Raw genomic sequence first — 24759 nt, 5'->3', positions numbered from 1 at the left:
CTTCCCTCTGTTCATAAGCTCTCTGGTTTCGTTTGTTCCTCGCTGGTCCCGTCCTTTACTACCCCGTTCCCTTCCACGTCTAGGTTTTGTTTATGCTTCGCCCCTGCAGAGTGACTTCTTGTGAGTTTTTGGCTTAGGCACCTTTGTACACCTGCAGTGATTTTGCTACGTCTTGCTTTGTTTTTTGGAAACATTAAGGATTTCGACTATGCTACGTTTTTGCTACGTTTTGTAAAAGACCTTGGAATAAAGAAGAAGCTTTCTTTTAACATGCTGCTGTCCAGCTCTTGGCTGCACGTTGGTCCTTCCCTAAATCCCACCGTGACGGAGACATTCTTTTGAGATTATTGTGCCATTGATGCTCACAAACATCCCTCAGACTCAAAATGTACAACACATTTTCTAAGACTGCAATAGATGTGGGAATAATGCTGTCCATTTGGGGGGAATATCAACACACCTAAGCTGTGTCCAGTGTGGGATGTTCACCAGAGAGGCAAACAAGATGTTTTATCTACAGGGATGTGCAGTTTCTGCTTTAGATTTTATTTATTTTTGACACATTTAAATGTTTCAGGTCATCAAACAAATTCTATAATCAGACAAAGAAAATACTAAAATATTTTTAATGAGGATTTCTTCTGTTAAAGCTGCGGTAGGCAACTTTTGTTAAAATGTATTATTTATATATTTGTTAAAAGTGTCATTATGTCCTGACAGTAAAATGTGAGACAGATACTGTGTGGAAAAAATAAGCTCCTCTGGCTCTTCCCAATGGCATTACTGCAATTTGCAGAACAGGGAAGTATACCACTCACTGTCAGAAACAACCAATCAGAGCCAGGAGGAGTGTCTTAGCAGTGTTAATCACACTCACACCCCTCCCCTCCACAGCGCATACCATCGTTCAAGCTCAATATTGCTGGTGTGCTGCAGACTTGCTAATGCTGGGGAAACAACCGAACGTTACAGGAAAGTTGCCAATTTCTTGAGTGGCACCTGCTCAGAAAACAAAGACAGGTAAACTGAAGAAGACCGATGATGAAAAGCAAACTGTACATTCATGGCCGGCTCCGCTGTGGAGGGAGGAGTTGAGGAGGGAGGGCTGTAAGCACAGCAGGGAACAAGCTAAGCAGGTGAGACGATGACACCACTGTCATTGGACTGATCCAGGACGGTGATGAGTCTGCATACAGACAGGAGGTGGACCGGCTGGTACACTGGTGTTGTCAGAACTACCTGGAACTCAACCCACTCAAGACTGTGGAAATGGTGGTGGACTTTCAGAGAACACCACCCCCATATATCCTCCTCACCATCCTCAACAACAACGTGTCGGCTGTGGACCACTTCAGGTTCCTAGGAACCACCATCTCTGAGGACCTGAGGACGGAGTCAAATTCAAATTTTCAGGCTAAGTCCAGGTTTTCTCAGAACTCCCTGCTGTAGCTTTAACTTCAATCAGCTATCAACACCAACCCATAAACCTGTAAAAAAGTAATCACATTCTTTAACTAATAAATTACAGTTATTGGAAAGCTGACTTTAATTGCACTAGCCACACCCAAGCCTGATTACTGCCTGACCTGTAGAATCAAAGTCACTTAAATAGAATGTATCTGACAACATGAAGTATCCAAAGGATCTCAGAAAGCAGAACATCGTGACTTGAGCTAAAACAAATTTAAGAACAGATGAGAAACAACGTCCCTGACATCTATCATTCTGGAAAGGGTTATAAAGCCATTTCTGAGACCTTCGGACTCCAGAGAACCACAAGGAGAACCATTATCGACACATGGAGGAAATATGGAACAGTGGGAACCCTTCCTAGGAGAGAGTAGCTACCTACATTACTCCAAGAGCTAATCAACAATTCATCCAGGAGGTCGCAGTAGAACCTAGAACAACATCTAAAGCTCTGCAGGCCTTGCTGTCTCAGTCAATATTCAAGTTCATGGAGAGAATTCAAAGGTCAAATCCACTGATGACCACAAAGACACATTTATTAAAAAATAGCTTGATGATCCCCAACACCTTTGAGAAAATATTCTCTGTATTGATGAGTCCAAAGTGGACAGTTGTGGAAGTTGTATCAAACTTAAATGATCTGAAAAATTGTTGTTTGACAAAAATGCAAAAATAAAAGAAAAATGTGAAAGGGTGTACATACTTTTTAACAGCACTGTAGGTGCTTCCATAAGATGTGTACAAACAAGTCAGTTTCAAAAGTGAAAAAGCTGATGGTTAGAAAATCAGTGCAGAAGACCACACTGCTCCCTATCATTGTACACACAGTATGGATGTTTCCTACAGTTTCTGCAGAATCTTCAGCTAGTGATGCTGCTGACATGGGGCTGAAGCTCTTAGTTGACTGACATGGACAATGTGTTCCCAGTGTTCCCATTTAAATGGCACTGTTATAGCTGAAGATAAACCAATGCTGCTGTTTACAAGCTTCACATACAACTGGACTTCAATATACGGTGAACAAATTCATATTTCTTATTAAGTTTTACTAAATATTCAGGTTCGAAATGCAAGTCCAAAGCTTCACTTCTCAGGATTAGTGTTCAGCTTCAGATTTTGCACAATTAAAGCAATAAGGACAGTATTTATTTGTGTATTTTGTATTTTCAGACAGAAGAGTAAAGTAGATGGAGGGTGGAGAGAAAACAAAGCATTTACCGTTAAACCTAATTCAGATGCCTTAAATTTACCTCCATCCTCCGAGGATTTCAGATGCTAACATTCCTCCTGATCCTTTGCTTTGCTCTGACAGCCACTTTCATTTTCCTTCTCCAGCTCTGCGCTAATCCTTTTCCAGTTAGAGAGAGGGAGAAGGTTTCAGGGCTTCTTTACTCCTGTAAAAATATGACTTCTTTAGAGCTTTCACTGTAGAGACCTTAAGCCAGAATGATGTGCATGATGGAAGTCGTGTTTCTGCTTCCTGTGAAGGTGTTTTCATCTTTGAAGAGAGATGTGACGAGATCCCTCTGGAATAAAATGCTAAACCCATGGATCTGAAACATTGCTACTATTCATGTTTAGTTAATGAGATTAATTAACAGTGTCACTGATGGATGTTTTTTCTGCAACTAAATTCATTACCTTGTGGATGTTTTATTATTGCATTAGTTCAACATTTAACATCTATAATAATACATTTTGCCTTTGCTAGGTGGAAATTCATGCTTCAAGGCTTTATAAATTCTTCATTTATATAAAGATGTTGCCTGATGCTTTAGCTACTTGTTTTACTAATGCAACATAAGTGGCTTGTTGCTACATTGGTGTCACATCTGTTTCACAGTTTATTTCATGGAAGAACTTTTTACTCCCAAACATGAAATTGCCAGGAATCAAATTTTAGAAGTATGCAAAAGCCTGATCAGCTCATGTTAACATTAATCCCAGATGTGTTTATATCTAAGCTTCAAAAGATGTTTCTCCTAAAAGTAGAATCATCAAGGCACCAAAAGAATTAGGAACTTTAGAAGAAGAAATTATCTTTATTCAGGTCTACCAGCAGCAATGTGAAAGGGAAACGGAGTCATGCAGATAAACTCAAATGAAAATAGGAATAAAACACTGTACACTAAGGGAGAATGTACAAGATAAGGAAAATCATGTACAGTTAAAAATTGATTCAAAGAAATGTGCAACTATTTACAAAATCTGTACATATGTTTGTGCACAGAAAAACAACAGATTTTTTAAAAGAAATGGAAAAACAGTGCAAATAACAGCACTGCTCCTAACAAACCTATTGAGTTTGTTAGGAGCAGTGATGGTTAAAACAGCTGCTGGGAGGAAGGACCTGGGATTGTGCTCTTTTGTGCACCTAGGATCTCTGAAGGAGCTCTTCAGTTCTGCAACAGCTTTATGCGGGGCTAGGTTCTGATCAGAAATATTTTGCCTTCAGTTATGCACATTTCAGCAAATATAGTGCTGGAAATGTATTTCCCCATAAAGATGTTTTTTTTTTTGTTTTTTTTATTGTTAGATGTTTCAGATCATCAAACAAAGTTTGTATTTTATTTAAGACATAAGATATACAGAGGTTGGACAATGAAAGTGAAACACCTGTCATTTTAGTGTGGGAGGTTTCATGGCTAAATTGGACCAGCCTGGTAGCCAGTCTTCATTGATTGCACATTGCACCAGTAAGAGCAGAGTGTGAAGGTTCAATTAGCAGGGTAAGAGCACAGTTTTGCTCAAAATATTGAAATGCACACAACATTATGGGTGACATACCAGAGTTTAAAAGAGGACAAATTGTTAGTGCACATCTTGCTGGCGCATCTGTGACCAAGACAGTAAATCTTTGTGATGTATCAAGAGCCACGGTATCCAGGATAATGTCAGCATACCACCAAGAAGGACGAACCACATCCAACAGGATTAACTGTGGACGCAAGAGGAAGCTGTCTGAAAGGGATGTTCGGGTGCTAACCCGGATTGTATCCAAAAAACATAAAACCACGGCTGCCCAAATCACAGCAGAATTAAATGTGCACCTCAACTCTCCTGTTTCCACCAGAACTGTCCGTCAGGAGCTCCACAGGGTAAATATACACGGCCGACCTGCTATAGCCAAACCTTTGGTCACTCATGCCAATGCCAAACGTTGGTTTCAATGGTGCAAGGAGCACAAATCTTGGGCTGTGGACAATGTGAAACATGTATTGTTCTCTGATGAGTCCACCTTTACTGTTTTCCCCACATCCGGGAGAGTTACGGTGTGGATAAGCCCCAAAGAAGCGTACCACCCAGACTGTTGCATGCCCAGAGTGGTGAAGCATGGGGGGGGATCAGTGATGGTTTGGGCTGCCATATCATGGCATTCCCTTGGCCCAATACTTGTGCTAGATGGGCGCGTCACTGCCAAGGACTACCGAACCATTCTTGAGGACCATGTGCATCCAATGGTTCAAACATTGTATCCTGAAGGAGGTGCCGTGTATCAGGATGACAATGCACCAATACACACAGCAAGACTGGTGAAAGATTGGTTTGATGAACATGAAAGTGAAGTTGAACATCTCCCATGGCCTGCACAGTCACCAGATCTAAATATTATTGAGCCACTTTGGGGTGTTTTGGAGGAGCGAGTCAGGAAACGTTTTCTTCCACCAGTATCACGTAGTGACCTGGCCACTATCCTGCAAGAAGAATGGCTTAAAATCCCTCTGACCACTGTGCAGGACTTGTATATGTCATTCCCAAGATGAATTGATGCTGTATTGGCCGCAAAAAGAGGCCCTACACCATACTAATAAATTATTGTGGTCTAAAACCAGGTGTTTCAGTTTCATTGTCCAACCCCTGTAGGATAACTTGAGTAAATACAGGTCATTCTCAAAATATTAGCATATTGTGATAAAGTTCATTATTATCCATAATGTAATGATGAAAATTTAACATTCATATATTTTAGATTCATTGCACACTAACTGAAATATTTCAGGTCTTTTATTGTCTTAATACGGATGATTTTGGCATACAGCTCATGAAAACCCAAAATTCCTATCTCACAAAATTAGCATATTTCATCCGACCAATAAAAGAAAAGTGTTTTTAATACAAAAAACGTCAACCTTCAAATAATCATGTACAGTTATGCACTCAATACTTGGTCGGGAATCCTTTTGCAGAAATGACTGCTTCAATGCGGCGTGGCATGGAGGCAATCAGCCTGTGGCACTGCTGAGGATGCTTCGATAGCGGCCTTTAGCTCATCCAGAGTGTTGGGTCTTGAGTCTCTCAACGTTCTCTTCACAATATCCCACAGATTCTCTATGGGGTTCAGGTCAGGAGAGTTGGCAGGCCAACTGAGCACAGTGATACCATGGTCAGTAAACCATTTACCAGTGGTTTTGGCACTGTGAGCAGGTGCCAGGTCGTGCTGAAAAATGAAATCTTCATCTCCATAAAGCTTTTCAGCAGATGGAAGCATGAAGTGCTCCAAAATCTCCTGATAGCTAGCTGCATTGACCCTGCCCTTGATAAAACACAGTGGACCAACACCAGCAGCTGACACGGCACCCCAGACCATCACTGACTGTGGGTACTTGACACTGGACTTCTGGCATTTTGGCATTTCCTTCTCCCCAGTCTTCCTCCAGACTCTGGCACCTTGATTTCCGAATGACATGCAGAATTTGCTTTCATCCGAAAAAAGTACTTTGGACCACTGAGCAACAGTCCAGTGCTGCTTCTCTGTAGCCCAGGTCAGGCGCTTCTGCTGCTGTTTCTGGTTCAAAAGTGGCTTGACCTGGGGAATGCGGCACCTGTAGCCCATTTCCTGCACACGCCTGTGCACGGTGGCTCTGGATGTTTCTACTCCAGACTCAGTCCACTGCTTCCGCAGGTCCCCCAAGGTCTGGAATCGGCCCTTCTCCACAATCTTCCTCAGGGTCCGGTCACCTCTTCTCGTTGTGCAGCGTTTTCTGCCACACTTTTTCCTTCCCACAGACTTCCCTCTGAGGTGCCTTGATACAGCACTCTGGGAACAGCCTATTCGTTCAGAAATGTCTTTCTGTGTCTTACCCTCTTGCTTGAGGGTGTCAATAGTGGCCTTCTGGACAGCAGTCAGGTCGGCAGTCTTACCCATGATTGGGGTTTTGAGTGATGAACCAGGCTGGGAGTTTTAAAGGCCTCAGGAATCTTTTGCAGGTGTTTAGAGTTAACTCGTTGATTCAGATGATTAGGTTCATAACTCGTTTAGAGACCCTTTTAATGATATGCTAATTTTGTGAGATAGGAATTTTGGGTTTTCATGAGCTGTATGCCAAAATCATCCGTATTAAGACAATAAAAGACCTGAAATATTTCAGTTAGTGTGCAATGAATCTAAAATATGTAAATATGTGAATGTTAAATTTTCATCATGACATTATGGAAAATAATGAACTTTATCACAATATGCTAATATTTTGAGAAGGACCTGTATAGGTAACCTGTATGTTCATTTTGGTTTGTGCGGTGATCATTGACTCAGTGAATAATGATTCGGCTTCACTATTTGCTTTTAAACAGTCATTTAAATTATATTAAAAGGTAGAAAAGAAAAACAAGAGGCAAAAAAATCAAAGAAAGCAAACAACCAGAAATAGAAAGAATAACAATCTAATAAAACTGTGTTGAAAAACCACAAAGATAGCAGCCGTATTCTGGTCATGAAGTCAAGCTGAATCCTGTAATTTATGTTCTGCAGGGGAGTGCAGATGTCTTTGGCAGCAGAGTTGTGTCTGATGGCCCTAATGAAAGAAATGTAGGTGAAAAGAAGGACGCAAGGGATCCAACCCAATATGTAGAAACTTCTCCAGCTGCTTGTTGCTGTTCAGGTGTATCTAAACAGGAAAAATAAGTTAATGCAGGATGGAGGCAATTCGTCTTCTTATGTGATCAATAGTTTGAGTTTCTGTGTTTAATACAGGTCCTTCTCAAAAAATTAGCATATTGTGATAAAGTCCATTATTTTCCATAATGTCATGATGAAAATTTAACATTCATATATTTTAGATTCATTGCACACTAACTGAAATATTTCAGGTCTTTTATTGTCTTAATACGGATGATTTTGGCATACAGCTCATGAAAACCCAAAATTCCTATCTCACAAAATTAGCATATCATTAAAAGGGTCTCTAAACGAGCTATGAACCTAATCATCTGAATCAACGAGTTAACTCTAAACACCTGCAAAAGATTCCTGAGGCCTTTAAAACTCCCAGCCTGGTTCATCACTCAAAACCCCAATCATGGGTAAGACTGCCGACCTGACTGCTGTCCAGAAGGCCACTATTGACACCCTCAAGCAAGAGGGTAAGACACAGAAAGAAATTTCTGAATGAATAGGCTGTTCCCAGAGTGCTGTATCAAGGCACCTCAGTGGGAAGTCTGTGGGAAGGAAAAAGTGCGGCAGAAAACGCTTCACAACGAGAAGAGGTGACCGGACCCTGAGGAAGATTGTGGAGAAGGGCCGATTCCAGACCTTGGGGGACCTGCGGAAGCAGTGGACTGAGTCTGGAGTAGAAACATCCAGAGCCACCGTGCACAGGCGTGTGCAGGAAATGGGCTACAGGTGCTGCATTCCCCAGGTCAAGCCACCTTTGAACCAGAAACAGCGGCAGAAGCGCCTGACCTGGGCTACAGAGAAGCAGCACTGGACTGTTGCTCAGTGGTCCAAAGTACTTTTTTCGGATGAAAGCAAATTCTGCATGTCATTTGGAAATCAGGGTGCCAGAGTCTAGAGGAAGACTGGGGAGAAGGAAATGCCAAAATGCCAGAAGTCCAGTGTCAAGTACCCACAGTCAGTGATGGTCTGGGGTGCCGTGTCAGCTGCTGGTGTTGGTCCACTGTGTTTTATCAAGGGCAGGGTCAATGCAGCTAGCTATCAGGAGATTTTGGAGCACTTCATGCTTCCATCTGCTGAAAAGCTTTATGGAGATGAAGATTTCATTTTTCAGCACGACCTGGCCCCTGCTCACAGTGCCAAAACCACTGGTAAATGGTTTACTGACCATGGTATCACTGTGCTCAATTGGCCTGCCAACTCCCCTGACCTGAACCCCATAGAGAATCTGTGGGATATTGTGAAGAGAACGTTGAGAGACTCAAGACCCAACACTCTGGATGAGCTAAAGGCCGCTATCGAAGCATCCTGGGCCTCCATAAGACCTCAGCAGTGCCACAGGCTGATTGCCTCCATGCCACGCCGCATTGAAGCAGTCATTTCTGCAAAAGGATTCCCGACCAAGTATTGAGTGCATAACTTTACATGATTATTTGAAGGTTGACGTTTTTTGTATTAAAAACACTTTTCTTTTATTGGTCGGATGAAATATGCTAATTTTGTGAGATAGGAATTTTGGGTTTTCATGAGCTGTATGCCAAAATCATCCGTATTAAGACAATAAAAGACCTGAAATATTTCAGTTAGTGTGCAATGAATCTAAAATATATGAATGTTAAATTTTCATCATGACATTATGGAAAATAATGAACTTTATCACAATATGCTAATATTTTGAAAAGGACCTGTACTATCTCACCAGTGTAGGAGAACATGTCAGACTGAGTTTCCATTTTAAAACAGGATCAGAGATCAACCTGATGGGCTCAGTCTTGTTTGAAGAGGTGAGTAAAGTAATGCTCTCCCTCAGTAAACCATTTCAGGCCGAAGCTTGTGATGTAATCATCACCAGCTGGGTGGAGATGGACATCACACTCAAAGACATGACTCTGGTGCACCCCCATCCATTGTGCACATTGAGCAAAGAGCTTTTCCTTGGTGGTCAGGACCTGCTGGACAGGCTGGCCTCACTCATTGACTGCCACCAGGGCCAACTCTGGGTCCAGGTGGAGGTGGAAAAACCACTGGATGCAAGCAGCAAACCATCCTTGGTGAGAAAACCAGGTTGCCAGCTTAGAGGAGCCCAAAGAACCTCTCAGGCCCTCGTTGGTGCCGGACATGGGCACCTCTGGGACACAGCTGTACCCAGCCACCCAGAAAACTCCTCCCAGATGCAGTCATGCATCATTTCTACACTCCTTAAAGAACCCAGGTATGAAACCTCACAACCCCAAAGTGGTGGAAGATGTACACCTGGAAATGAAACCTATCCCTGTATAATATAAAACAGTTAATGCAATATCAAAAATAATCAAGCCTAAACATTATTAAATGGAGCTCAGTGGCTCTCTAGTGGCTGAGCAACGTCCTGCTTAGGGCCTCATACAGCATTGAGCCAGCTCTGTCCCCCATGATTAGAAATGAATATGTGTGTATCTGAGCCATGCATAAACCACAGCACACTCTGAATCTCTACATGCTGATGTTATTGATGCCATGAGTTCACTTTCATTCATGATTCATTCATTCAGCCGATATCAGCCTGCAGCAAAGTGGGAGTTTATGATTTTCTGCATTACAATGTTTGGACTGAAATCAGCTCAGTTTGCTTAGTTGATGAATTACTAATGCATGTAGAACCCATTCATCATTATACTGTGAACTGCTTTAGGCTTATTAACTTTCATTATATTCAGTTTTAGCCTGACAGAATCGCTCTAGATTCGTCTTCATGCCGCAGCAACTCTGTTTTCAACTCACAGTCGTGACATACCTGAGCTAATCAACTGTCACCCTCCTTTCTGCTCTGCACATTACAAAGGACCACAAATAGGTTCTGTTCCATCCAGTGTCCTGATTTTTTCCCTCACCTCCTGCAGCTTGTTAAATTGACATTTTATGCATTAAGTTGGCACTTTTTCCTAGAGAGACCAAAAATAAATGGAGTAAGATAAGTTAACATCAGTGTGTCTGTCATATCCACAGTGAAAAACATTCATTCATTCATCTTCTATACCGCTTCTTCCATAGTGGGTCATGGGGGAGCTGGTGCCTATCTCCAGCAGTCTACGGGTGAGAGGCGAGTTACACCCTGAACATGTCGTCAATCCATCGCAGGGCAACACAGAGACATACAGGACAAACAACCAAGCACACACTTATTCACACCTAAGTGCAATTTAGAGAGACCGAGTAACCTAACAGTCATGATTTTGGACTGTGGGAGGAAACCAGAGTACCCAGTAAGAACCCACGCATGCACAGAGAGAACGTGCAAACTCCATGCAGAAATACCCTCGGCCAGGAGTTGAACCTAGGACCTTCTTGCTGCAAGGCAACAGTGTTACCAGCTGCGCCACCATACAAAACCATTTAAACGTTTATTATTTTAATGATACTATGAAGAAGAAAATGTCCACTTCCTGCTACTTTGTAGGCGATGTGTAACTTTTACTCTAAGCATTGATCAGATTTGAGGACAGGATGCCTAGTGTGATGAATCCTTATACTCACTCAGTTCGTATCTCGGTGTGTTTATACCTGAAAATGGATCAACGACCAGTGATACAAATATGCATCAAGAGGCAATGTAACGCAGCAGGAGTCATTATGGAACCTTCCCACCTTTAATCTTTGAGGAAGTACATTTGGTTGATGCTGCAGGTTGTAACATGAAGTGAGTCATTCGTTATCGAACCCACCTCAGTTAAAGTGATAATATGCAGCTCATCCAACTCCATCTTTCTCCACCTTCCTTCTACAGAAAGGTCTCTTTCGTCTGCTTCTGAGCCATGATTTCACAGTCGACATTAAAGCTACACTGAATTGATTCAGCAGTGAATTTTCATGTCAGGGGCTTCACTTTTTAGCCAGAGGGAAGGGTTACCTCTTTTATATCCAGTTTTTCTTGTGAGGTGAAACAGGGCTGCCAGGGACTCTCATTAGATTTGAAAAGCCAATACTTTGAGTTTAAAGTTTTCTTTGAGTGTGCCTGGCTGTTATGAAAGTGAAGACTTAAGGGAAAAACGACAGTAAAATGAAATCAATCGGTTCGACCCATTCTGCGCCATTTTCCAAATTGTATATTCATTTTCATTCGGGCACGCTTCGATCGCTTCACAATTTTTCAAGTCCATTTGGTTTCACAGTGTCTTCTAGAATGATAGCTCACATTCCTCAAGCCAGCTCTGTAATCTCACAGAAAGAGGAAGAGATAAAAGAAGAAAAACGATGGCGGGACAGCAGTCAAACTACACCATCCATTTGTCTGATTGAAACAAAAACTCAAGAGTTGTGAGCAACAGGTGAAAGCAAAATCTGCTCATAAGAAAAGAGAAAAGCAAGAAACAAAAACCCCATAATGAGAAACAGAAGCTATGACTAATTTCCACATTTAAATTTAAAACGCCGTGTTTTGTTCCAAGCATTTTTACAGATTAGCAGTAAAAGGCAAGGCTTATACTGTATGTATTCCTGTTAAATAAGCGTTTTTCTTCTTCTTTGTAAACTGGGTGTGTATACTCTAGTCCACAGTTCAAGTCCACTGTGGACTAATTCACTGTGGAGAAATTAAACTGAAACACAGGTGATACCTTTGGCAATGCCCACCTTGTAGTTTTTGTGAGATTCTTTAACAAAGAGGAAAGTAAAATGTTTGAAGATGTGTTAGGTGTAGCTTCTCTAGATAGCTAAAACAGAGGGCACAATATCTCCATCCATCCATCTATCCATTGTCTTCCGCTTATCCAGGGTCGGGTCGTGGGGGCAGCAGCCTAAGCAGACAGACCCATACTTCCTTCTCCCCAGCTACTTGGACCAGTTCGTCCGGGGGAATCCTAAGGCATTCCCAGGCCAGCCGAGAAACATAGTCCCTACAGCGTGTCATGGTCCTTCCTCCGGGCCTCCTCCCAGTGGGACGTTCTCCGCTCCCCTCTTCACCCGAGTGTCCAAGACATGCGGCCACAGATCAGATGACACAGCAACAAAGTTGATCATCAAACTGCGGCCTAGGGTGTCCTGGTGCCAAGAGCACATATAGACACCCTTATGCTTGATCATGGTGTTAGTTATGGACAATCCATGACAAGTACAGAAGTCCAATAACAAAACACCACTCGGGTTCAGAACGGGAGGGCCATTCCTCCCAACCACACTCCTCCAGGTCTCACTGTCATTGCCAACATGAGCGTTGAAGTCCCCCAGTAGAACAAGGGAGCCCCCCGGAGGGACGCTCTCCAAAAAGGGTGGGCAGTCTGAACTACTGTTTGGTGCATAAGCACAAACGACAGTCAGAACCCGTCCCCCCACCTGCGGAGGGAGGCTACCCTCTCATTCACCGGGATAAACCCAACTTACATGCGCCGAGATGGGGGGCAACAAGTATGCCCACCCCAGCTCTGCGCCTCTCACCAAGGGCAAGTGGAAGAGTGTCCAACCCCTCTCATGGAGACTGGTGCCAGAGATGAGCCCAACTATTTCTAGCCGGAACCTCTCTAACTTGCACACCAACTCAGGTTCCTTCCCCACCAGAGAAGTGACATTCCGCGTCCCAAGAGCCAGCTTTTGCAGCCTTGGATCAGACCGCCAAGGACGCCGCCTTCGGCCGCCATATCATCCAACCCCTTTGGCCCCTGCCATGGGTAGTGAGCCCATCGGAAGGGGGACCCACGTTTCCTCTGCGGGTGTGCCTGACCAGGCTCCACAGGTAAAGGCCCGGCCACCAGCCAGTCACCTCCAGGCCTGGCTCCAGAGTGGGGCCCCGGTGACCGGGCGAGGAAACAAAGTTTACATTTATGGTAATCATCATAAAGGGTCTGTAGGCTGCGCTTTGTCTGATCCCTCACCTAGGACCTGTTTGCCTTGGGTGACCCTACTAGGGGCATAAAGCCCCTGACAACATAGCTTCTAGGATCATTGGGACATTCAAACCCCTTCACCATGGTAAGGTGGCAGCCCAGGGAAGGCTGGAGATATCTACCAAGCAATAAAGATGATGTTAACAGAAAGGGAAATAGATGTGAGAAAAGTAATTTCAATCTCTACAGATGGAGCCCCGGCTATGTTAGGGAGATAAAGGGAGCAGTGGCAAGAATGAAAGAGGACCACCCTGAACTAATCTCTTACCGTTGTATAATACACCAATCAGTCCTGTGTGCCATTCTCTCGGATCAGTATGCTGATGTGATGAACACAGTGATGAGAATGAATAACTTTCACCGGGCATCTTCTTCGCTGCAACACTGCCTGCTCAGAGAGTTCCTCAAGGAAGTTGAAGCAAATGCAGATGACCTCTTGCTGCACAACATTGTTAGGTGGCAGAGTAAAGGCAGAGTTTTGGAGCGCTTTTGGTCCATTCGAAAAGAAATTCAAATGGTCTTGGGACAACTAAAGAGTCAAAAGGCAACACAATTTCTTTCATTTCTGAATGATACAGAGAAGATGGATTGTGTAGCTTTCTTGGTTGACATGACATCCCACTCGAATCAACTGAATTTAAAGCTGCAAGGCCAGGACAATTCAGTCTGTGATCTAATGACAGCTATCCAGGCATTCCAAAGAAAACTGGAGATATTCAAAGCAGACCTGCAGGGAGACTCCACACACTTCCCGGCTGTCAAGGTACAAGTCAGAGGAGACGAGACTAATTGTGTGGAATTTGTGAACAAACTGATTACCAATTTTGAGAAACGATTTGACCGTTTCACCCTTTGAGAGCACCGCAGTCTGTTCATTCAGAACCCATTCCTTTTCACCGAGATCCGAGGATTTTCCAAGGAGGCAGGTGACACCTTTAGGTGGGCAAATGCAGGGTCTCTTCAACTGGAACTAGCAGGTCTTTAGTCCAATGTGATACTAAAAAGGCAGGTTGCAGTGTGTGATGCTACATCTTTCAGGATCCAAACAGTCTCAGAGACAGCTTTCCCAACTCTGAAAAAGATGGCCCTGCACATTTTCAGTATGTTTGGCTGAAGCTACTGCTGTGAAGCAGCATTCTTCACCATGAACATAATCAGAAATAAATATCGTTCCAGGCTCACCAATGAGCACCTTGATATGTGCTTGAGAATGGCTTTGCCGCCCTTCAAGCCCAGGTTTAAAATCCTTGCAGGGCAGCCTAACGCCCACGTCTCTCATTAAGCCAACTCAACAAAAAGTTCAGTTGTTTTATAAAAGATGTTGTAAGATGTTTGAAAATTGTCTATAAATTATAAAGGATTGTTCTTCTCTATTTCAAAAAGCACTTTATCTTTCAATATGGAAAGTTCTATTTTTATGTTATTTCTTTCATGTAAAACATTAAGGCACGGATGTATAAACACCTGCATTTTGTTTCAGTGTGTTATGGAAATTTTAGTGCCTTGCTTGATTCTCTCCTTGATTCTCTACAGGAACTGACAAAAGTATTAGAATCCCTCTGTGTTGTTCCATTCTTCTTTGTGTAGTCTTAGAGTAATGGTTTCTCAGCCTTCTGCCTGCAGCTGTGTGAGATAATATGTTTGCCACACTGTTAAGATTATGTCTAGGACAACACATCTCATGAGAGTCACCTTGAGAACTGTTGTAGCTTATAGGAGAACTTTTACTTTGTCTAGTCAGAACGATTTGGCAGCACTACTGAGCGCATCTCCAATGCTGTAAAATCCTTCTCTCTTGCAAGATTAAAATAAAGCTGATTCTGAGTGACAATCATCGGTTTCTGGATGCAAATTCTTTCTACAACAAGTGTTAAATGCTGTTTAAAGTAACTGATTATAATTGAAAATGTCTCCGGACCTTTACTGGTTACTGATTTTCTTTATATGGACCCTGATGATTTTTAATAAGTGACCCCTGAGCTAAAGGATGCAAGTGATCAAAGTCAGGAATATTCCTATAAGGACAGCTGAATTACAGCTGAATTACTTTAAAGGTGTGAACACCTATGCAACCAGGTGATTGCAATTTTTAAAATGTGTTTTTGTGCTTTTTTCCTGTAACTGGATTCATTGAGTTGTAGCGACCACATGATCTGAGGTGTGACAGGGGGGCTTATCTTGTCAGAGTCTCGGGAATGTGTTTGTTTGTGATGCCGAATTAAATATAACAGTTTTAGAACGGCTGTTTGTGGGAATTAAATATCATATCTTACCAGAATATGGATGAGATAAAAAGAAAAGATGTGGGAAATGTTTCCTCATTTAAAATGTTAGAAGACTTTAACAACAGAAATCGTGTTAGAAAGAAAATAGAACTGATTTGATCTGCCAGCATCTAAGGATTAATCAGTTTCCTTAAATAAAGAAAGTTATTTAAAATGTAGTAATACCTGCAGACTGAGAGGACTGGTTAACTGAAGGGAACAGAGGAAACATTTTATCAGGCGTCAGAGCAAATATTCAACTTTTCCTTTTAAATGTCCTGATTAGCATTTTTCTCTGACAGTGGAGAACAAATTTACATGAAGGACCTGGAAATCTCTTCACTTTTAGCCTCTGATGAACCAACACACAAACACACACAGTCCAATGCAGACACACACCCACCCAGACACATACAGACACACAGCCACATAATGACACACAATTATGCATCAAACGAATAAAAAACTTTAAATAATGTAAAACATTAACTACAAAATAAAAATTTTTAAACAATATGTTTAAGTCTCCAGACTTTTAAAATCAATTCATTTTAATCGAAGAGTAAAACAGTTGAAAGTTTATGGACTCATAAGTGCACTTGTGAAGCTTTTATCCAATGCTCATATATGAAGTACAATTAGAGACCTGCTTCGTTCCTGAGTGCAGTTTAAGAACATAATTAGAAGCCAAATCTATAACGTGTCATTTTACCTTGAATTTTTATCATAAAAGAGCAAATATGGAAAGACGAAAATAGGATGAGCTCAAACAGGAATGAGCTCCTCCATCTCCAACCATGTCAGAAGTAGAGAGCAGGCCATGTGACGATGGATGGCAGAGAGGCAATCAATAAAATCACATTTCATGCTGCAGCAGGTTTGTTTGTGTGCACTCAGGTGAATTTACCTGAGTCTTTTCATCAGCCTGCCTCAGATTTCAGTGGCTTTTTGCAAGCTGCTGCACTAAAGAGACAAACTGCTGCTTCCTTATTTAATAACTCCGAACACTGAGGAAAACAGCATTAGTCCAAACTTTATGACTTGTGGATTTTTTTGTGTTGACCCTAACAGATTTTGAGTTTTGTTTAATGGGGGCTATGTGGATTACCTGTGAGAATTTAGTATTCTAACTGCAGTAAACAAGTTTAGATAAATTCACAGAGAAGTCAAGCCACAAGGTGCTGCATTCAAAGACAAGTTTGCAACAAAACAGGTGTTTGACTAGAAAACAACTGCCAGATGCGAAAGTGAAGACACGTTTTTTAATTTAAGCTTTTAGTAACAGCTGTCATGACTTGAATTTCTCCAAACTGAGATCATTCTGACTGTTTTCTACTGCAGGTTAGATACTGACAACTCAAAACAACTGCACAAAACCTTGATTGAAAAGTGGAAACCATGTGCAGGTCCAGTTTGACTGGGCTCATGTTTTTATCCATCATTATTCCATTGCAGTCACAGGTTGAGTGCAGTTGATCTTGCTCAATGAAAACATTAACACTTGTTTTGCCTTTTCCCCTTCCTTTCCCATCCAAATTTTTCCCCTTTCACCCATTTCTCCTCTCACCAGGCCTGTAGGTTCTGCTGAAACCTCTTGTAGTCCTTTTCACAACACTGAAAAGCAACGACTTATCTCCCCCACATGACCCAGGCTTAGGAGAGAAGAAGCAGCAAGAAGAAATCTTCTCAGCACGACAAGTCAAACAAGCAAATGTAGAATATTCTCAGTGGCACAACTGCTGTGTATCACCAATGGGTTTTTTGTTTTGGTAAAATAACTTCTTGCTTATCCTGTTTCCCCTCTTTAATTCCTGTTCTCCCTCTTTCCTTTTCTTGCTGTGTCTGCCCCTCTCCTGCCCTCTCTTGTGTTTGGTTATTTTTTCCAACTCTGACTCTTCTCTCTCACTCTTGCTCTTCATTCATCATTGATTATTCAATTTTGTTTTCAAGTTGTCACTGTATTGCATTGGCACATCTGTGTTGCAGTGATATAGTGGGTGTTAGCAGTGTTCGTGGCTTCATGCCACTTCTGTAAGCGAGACTTGAAAGAACATAAATAATGATTTTGTGAGAGAAAAAAGAAATTTAACTCCTAACGAACAATAAACCTCCAGTTGTTTCCCTCATTGACACCTATGGGTCCTCCTGTCTTGCCCACTTCAACCTTCATGGCTACCTCTTTTACCTGCCCCCCTCCCCCTTTCATGAAGATTGCCTGACTATTCATAAGCGTCTCCTTACCTGTGTGTCCATTGACCTGCGTGTCCATTGCTGGGCCAGCGAACACTGCAACAGCTTGGCTGCTGTCCTGGTCGGTGAAGAACGGTGACTTTTGACATTTTTTTTTTTCTCGTTACAGATCGTGTTTGATCTTTTCCTGTCTCTAAGCAGGAAGAACAAAAGCCTGGTTTTTTTTTTGTCTGTAGTGGTTGTGGTCTTTTTAGGTCAAGGTTGTAGCCATAAGCCTTCAAAGTAAGAGACTCTGGAGTTCTTCATTCGCTTCTGTTCTTTTTGCATTAGTTGTCATGGAGTGAAAAACTGTAAATTTTTACAGTAATGGTATAAACCTTAAAAAATACTATATATAAATATGTTTATTTTTCACCATTGTATAAATATACAGTATTGATTAATTTATGTAGTTTGATTGCAAGTTCTTTGGTCATTCTCACAGTAAGTACATTTAAAAAAGAGGAACCCATTTTTTCTGTGAATTTAGAAACTGTTTCTAAAGCTATTGTTGTGTTCACTATTTTATTGTAACATCTTTTGTTGTTTTTACTGTTTTCCTTTTTAATGTGTGATTAACTGCACAATCAGGAGTGATGTTTCGTTGACTGCAGCTGTATTTAGGTTTGGTTTGGATCGCCTGTCATTTCTGCCTTTCCTGTTCTCTGTCCATCTCTCGTTACAAGTCAAAAAAAGTCGTGTTTAAAGAAGAAAACAACGACTTTGGTTTTGGTGGATAGTTTTGCTCTTTATCCTTCGCGTTCATGGAGAAACTTAGTGTGTGTGGGTTCGTCTGGAAGACCAACTTAAACAAAAGAGGACATTTTGAAGGAGTTCTGTCTGTCTTTTGCACTAATTTAATAAAGCTGTTACTGAAAGATCCCACAATGCTTTTTTGTGAATAATGTGTTTATTCCGATGAATTAAAACAGATCATGCATGCATTTATTCTGGAAGTGTCATTTAGGCAATAAATGCTTGCATTTATTGCCTAAATGACACTGCCTAAATGACTCTGTGTTTTTTTATATATATATAATGGATACTGAGGTTTGCCCCAAAACCAGTCCAATTCAAGCGCATGGTGCGTCTGGAGGAGGTCGGGTGCTAACAAAGCTATTCTGCAAAACACATGTCAAACACATTAAAAAAAATTCTTAAAGAAATTAATGCTACATGACTTCCTCACTGAACCATGCTCCATGTTGAAATTCCTCTTGTCCGAGAGGGGATGTGGGTCAGGGTCATCATTCTGCGGAGGAGGGAGGCCAGGAGGGAGATGGATGTCGTACCTCAGAACCAGGTTGTGCAGCACATCACACGCCTTGACAATCTTGAACACCTTCCTCGAATAATACCTCGGATAATATAAGAGTTTTCCCCCAGACGCATCCAGACAGCGCCACTGGCAGTTTAGGCGGCCGATGGCAGGCTCCACAGTTGAGCATACACAGGTGTGAGCAGGTGTGAGTGCTCTGGGGCTGTGTAAAGGGGGTTAGGAGCCAGCGACTAAGGGGGTAGCCACTGTTGTCTGCGGGTTATGGCAGAAGATTGCATCAGTACATCAGGCCCGACTGGTTAGGATTTCCAAAACAAGATTTCATTGACTTACCAAGAGGCCACCCATCACGTATAGCACCTGCCTGCAGCCTCTTCCCTACATTGCTTTGCACCAAGATAAAGGAATCATGTGTTGAGCCAGGCGATTGTGCCACTAAATTAGTCAGGTACATGTTGGCATTACATATGACTAGGACTCTTTACATACACAAATTCATTATCATATGGTCTTTATAGCAATATGAGTGCAGTCAATTGAGCTGATTACATTTGGAAAACTGGACATTGCTGCAAACTGTCATTTAATGTTGGCCTGATCTCCCATAGTGTAGGGAAATCTGATGTATGGACTGTTCATATTAACAAAGCCATCTAGGACGGCAGGTACAGGGGTTGGACAATGAAACTAAAACACCTGGTTTTAGACCACAATAATTTATTAGTATCTTTTAGGATTACTAAGTTTATTTCTATTTGCTAAATGTCAGAGTAATGAGAGGTTTACATACACTAAGATACTGTGCCCCAAAGCATTACCAAAGACATGGTCATAGCATCTTTGGTGGCTTTATTAGCCTCAGAACATTTAAGTTGAATGGAGGCACACCTGTAGATGTATCAAAAGGCAACATTGGGGCGGGAGGGGGGCTTGTAAGCTCGAGAACATCATCCCAACATGGGTGGCAGCATCATCCTATGGCTGTTTTGCTGCAGGATGGACTGATGCTCTTCAACAACATTATTTGGAAATGTTGAAGCAACATCTCAAGACCTCTGGCAGGACGTTAAAGCTTGGACACAAATGGTTCTTCCTAATGGACAATGTACAGGGGTTGGACAATGAAACTGAAACACCTGGTTTTAGACCACAATAATTTATTAGTATGGTGTAGGGCCTCCTTTTGCGGCCAATACAGCGTCAATTCGTCTTGGGAATGACATATACAAGTCCTGCACAGTGGTCAGAGGGATTTTAAGCCATTCTTCTTGCAGGATAGTGGCCAGGTCACTACGTGATACTGGTGGAGGAAAACGTTTCCTGACTCGCTCCTCCAAAACACCCCAATGTGGCTCAATAATATTTAGATCTGGTGACTGTGCAGGCCATGGGAGATGTTCAACTTCACTTTCATGTTCATCAAACCAATCTTTCACCAGTCTTGCTGTGTGTATTGGTGCATTGTCATCCTGATACACGGCACCACCTTCAGGATACAATGTTTGAACCATTGGATGCACATGGTCCTCAAGGATTGTTTGGTAGGATTGTTTCTTTCTGCTCTCGGTGGAGGAGGACGCTTTTTCTCTGTCTCCCACCCCCTCCCATATCTGCCCTGCTTCAGCTCTGTGTCTTGTCTTTGGAGCCTCTTCTTGCATATCTTCCAAATTCTTAGTTATGGATTTGGTCAGCTGGTCTCTCAATGCAATTGATCAAATTTTCTCGAGGAGAAGACAGGGTGAAGGAGAGCCCAACTTGTCCGGACTGGACGTTTTTCTCTGGATACACAATGGACTCCTGGCAGAAGTGGCGGATTGTGTGTTTGTCGATAATGTCAGTCGAGGATGTGGAAGATGTGTATATAATTGGATGTTTGATATCAGGATTTCTGCTTTTTGGAGTCAGCGGTTACCTGGCATGTTGAGAAATTCGGAGAATGTCAGCAGCTGTTCTGGCAATTGTGAGGCTGCCTGGCATGTATAATGGGATCTTCAGGGCGATCAGCACTCAGACTGAGATGTTACGTGAGCTGAATCGCAGACTGGATGTGATCCTTACACAGGATCGCATGCAGGTTGCGGTTCCTGGACTCAGGGGTGAAATAGGATAAACCTTGGAGAAAGTTGTTCGCTGGGATCTGGCGAAAGACCAGGAATTTGGCTGTTTGGATTCGCCTTTGAGAAGAACCAGCGAGACTCTCAAGGCTGACGGAAAATTAAGAGTCAGCCTAACCCAAATAATTATTGTTTTTCTGAATCTGGCTCCCCTGCATGGCCTTGATGGCTGGCTATCTTCAACTTCTCCTGGAAGTTATGTAAACATGACGCTCTGCTCCCTCTGCCTCCTCCCTTCCCTGAGGGCATATGTGGACCTGCTCAGAACTTTGTGGCCGGTTGATGAACCTTCCAACGAACCATCAAGGACAATGGCCTCTGGTACAGTGCTTCATGGACTTACTTACACACACTCACTCGCACACACACGCATGCTCAAGATAAACATATGCACCCCTCACACCACCTTCACCATTCCCGGCATGATGTTGTTTTGTAAACTTGTTGCTTCCTTGTTCTGAGGTTTTTTGCAATCTCAAACTGTATCCTGCTAAGGATAAAGTGTGAAATATGATTTTTTCCCTCTACTTTCCTAATGTGGTCTCTATTCTCATCTAACAAGGGCAGCGCCTGTGAGTGGGCAGTAAAGCCTCGGTGACCCGTCCCCCCTTGTCTTGTGTCAGGATGTCTGTTTGGATGGGTTGTACTGGAATTCTAATTTCCCCTCAGGGATCAATAAAGTATCTTTGAATTGAATTGAATTGAATTGAATAGTCCTTGGCAGTGACGCGCCCATCTAGCACAAGTATTGGGCCAAGGGAATGCCATGATATGGCAGCCCAAACCATCACTGATCCACCCCCATGCTTCACTCTGGGCAAGCAACAGTCTGGGTGATACGCTTCTTTGGGGCTTCTCCACACCGTAACTCTCCTGGATGTGGGGAAAACAGTAAAGGTGGACTCATCAGAGAACAATACATGTTTCACATTGTCCACAGCCCAAGATTTGCGCTCCTTGCACCATTGAAACCAACGTTTGGCATTGGCATGAGTGACCAAAGGTTTGGCTATAGCAGTCCGGCCGTGTATATTGACCCTGTGGAGCTCCTGACGGACAGTTCTGGTGGAAACAGGAGAGTTGAGGTGCACATTTAATTCTGCCGTGATTTGGGCAGTCGTGGTTTTATGTTTTTTGGATACAATCCGGGTTAGCACCCGAACATCCTTTTCAGACAGCTTCCTCTTTCGTCCACAGTTAATCCTGTTGGATGTGGTTTGTCCTTCTTGGTGGTTTGCTGACATTACCCTGGATACCGTGGCTCTTGATACATCACAAAGACTTACTGTCTTGGTCACAGATGCGCCAGCAAGACATGCACCAACAATTTGTCCTATTTTGAACTCTGGTATGTCACCCATAATGTTGTGTGCATTTCAATATTTCGAGCAAAACTGTGCTCTTACCCTGCTAATTGAACCTTCACACTCTGCTCTTACTGGTGCAATGTGCAATCAATGAAGACTGGCTACCAGGCTGGTCCAATTTAGCCATGAAACCTCCCACACTAAAATGACAGTTGTTTCAGTTTCATTGTCCAACCCCTGTATTACTGCGCTTAGCGCTGGCTGTGATATCCCAGACCTATGGATAATTCATCACCTGTAGTTCATCATATACATCCAAGAGCAATGCTCTAGGGAGTTTAAATCGGTGCATAAGCCAGTCATCATCATGGGCCAAGAAACCTTGGTGATCGCTAAAAATGCTTTCCCTCCTAGTTCTCCCATCTGCAAGGTCCTCCAGCAGCTCCAATGAACTCATCATGCAGCATTACACACGAGTGTTTAAATGTTAACAACAGTCAGTGTTGTTGCCTCACACCTTGTCACAATGTATGTGTTAAACTGTGGTCCACATCACCCTGGAGATCACCGGGAAGAGCATTAAGGTTTGATATGGAGTGAAACTAAATGTCTGAGAAGAATCATGATGCAGTGTGGATTCAGTTCCCCACCTTCACCATCTGCGTCGCCAGTTTCCCCTGTCTCCAAAACGACTGTACGCAACGCGTGCGTCAGAGTTCATGTGAGGGGCCGCACATTATCTCATCAAGTCTGTTTCTTATGGATCACAACCTTTGCGTGGAAAGAGATGTATGCCAGTTTCAGGCCCCGTTTTGTGCATATGCCACGTTTATAAAAGGAAACCCCTGGTATTTTGAAATCAATGAGAACACATTATTTGTATTAAGGAGGGATTTTCTGTTTAGGTTGAACATTCAGTGAGTGATGGAAAGTCCTGGATGTTATGAAATCTAAAATCATACTTGATCTGCTCTGATCAGGTTTGAAAATCCTCTTCAGAAGCCATTGGTTCTGCTCTCGGTCGAACAACATGGGGTAAAAGTTTTTCTTCGTGAGGTTTTTGTTGACAACATGAAAGGAGCTAACATGCAGTCTTGATTCTTCATCTATTGGTAACCAATGGAAAACAATCCATGGAATGCAGGAATGATCCTGTTTCACTTCAGGTGCATGTTTAACACACCTGCTAAAGATCATAGTTAAAGCTTCATCTGGTTAAGGGAGCATTGAGCAGCCCACTAGATGGACATGGTTGGACCAAGCTTTTTAGTGACAGGTCAATAGATTTTTGATTAGTGAAACATACAAAAAATACTTAATTTAGCTTAGCTGTAAATATCATAGCTCACAACATATAATTAGCTACCAAAACAAACAGCTGTAATTCACACTTCTGCTAACAAACATAATCAATCCCACAGCAGCAACAACAGCAAACAGATGGATAAAAAATCTCCACATTCAAATCAGATTTTACATGAGATTTGAGAATGATCTTTTATCTTTAATTCATCAAAAATATTTAACTTCAAAGAGAATGAAAAGGATTTGCTGCAGTTAAATACATGGATACAAAATGGCATCACATTGGTACAAAATGTGGGTAAGAATGGGTGATTGTCACTTTTTTAGCTAGTCTGGGATTGGCCTTAAAAAAACAGAAGCTAAAACTAAATGTTTCTGACAGGTATGCTGCAGCAATGTACGAATCAATGAAAATTATTTGTCATTTTTAAATATTAAAGAACTGTGAAGCTGTGCAGGAAGAGCTCCAGGAATAAAACCAGAAGGGTATGGTTTTTTTATTGGTATGGCTGCTGAATATTGACAATAATCCACTACTATGTTGTGTCTGTTGGGATTTATGGGACCAATGATACACTTTAGTTTCCTAATTGTTTTCTTCTATCTTCGAAAACAAGATGAAAGGAAAGTAACAAGCCCAACAGAGGATCTTTGGGATGTGGTGGAACACTAGATTCTCATCATGGATGTTCAGACGATAAATCTCTGAGGGATGTTTCTGACACCTTAATGACTCCATGCCATGCAGAATTGAGACATTTCTGAATTGGGTTCCACCTGGTACTAGTAAAGTGTACCTAAAAAGTGGCCGGTGAGGGTATTTGCTGATGTCTCACTCTTCACTGAAGATAGAAATTTTAAAAATGACGTTTTTGAATAAGTGGAGGTCTGCTCCTATTAAAGGTGAGCGATAATTCAGGAGGTGAATCTCTGGAAAGGTTTGCATGTGTGATTAGATGGTGCTACAGAGAGTCTAACCCTTTCCCTGCCTTCAACTTTGACAAAATGCAATTTGTTTTAATTGCACCAAATTTTTCATTATCAGT

At 42.3% G+C, this 24759-nt stretch overlaps 1 protein-coding gene across 1 annotated transcript in view; it reads left to right on the top strand.

Annotated features, from left to right (window-relative positions):
- The window catches only part of cdh13 (cadherin 13, H-cadherin (heart)), a 614670-nt gene extending 596074 nt beyond the window's left edge, over nt 1–18596 (top strand). The window contains exon 15 of the mRNA XM_047353799.1: nt 17050–18596. Within this exon, the coding sequence (XP_047209755.1) occupies nt 17050–17057 (8 nt within the window). The 3' untranslated portion in view covers nt 17058–18596. The remainder of the gene's footprint in view (nt 1–17049) is intronic.
- Nucleotides 18597–24759: the final 6163 nt, after the last annotated feature.

Source organism: Girardinichthys multiradiatus, chromosome 2 (genome assembly GCF_021462225.1).
Source record: "Girardinichthys multiradiatus isolate DD_20200921_A chromosome 2, DD_fGirMul_XY1, whole genome shotgun sequence".
NCBI classification, from domain to species: Eukaryota; Metazoa; Chordata; class Actinopteri; order Cyprinodontiformes; family Goodeidae; genus Girardinichthys; species Girardinichthys multiradiatus.
This window is presented reverse-complemented; position numbering and strand designations above follow the sequence as displayed.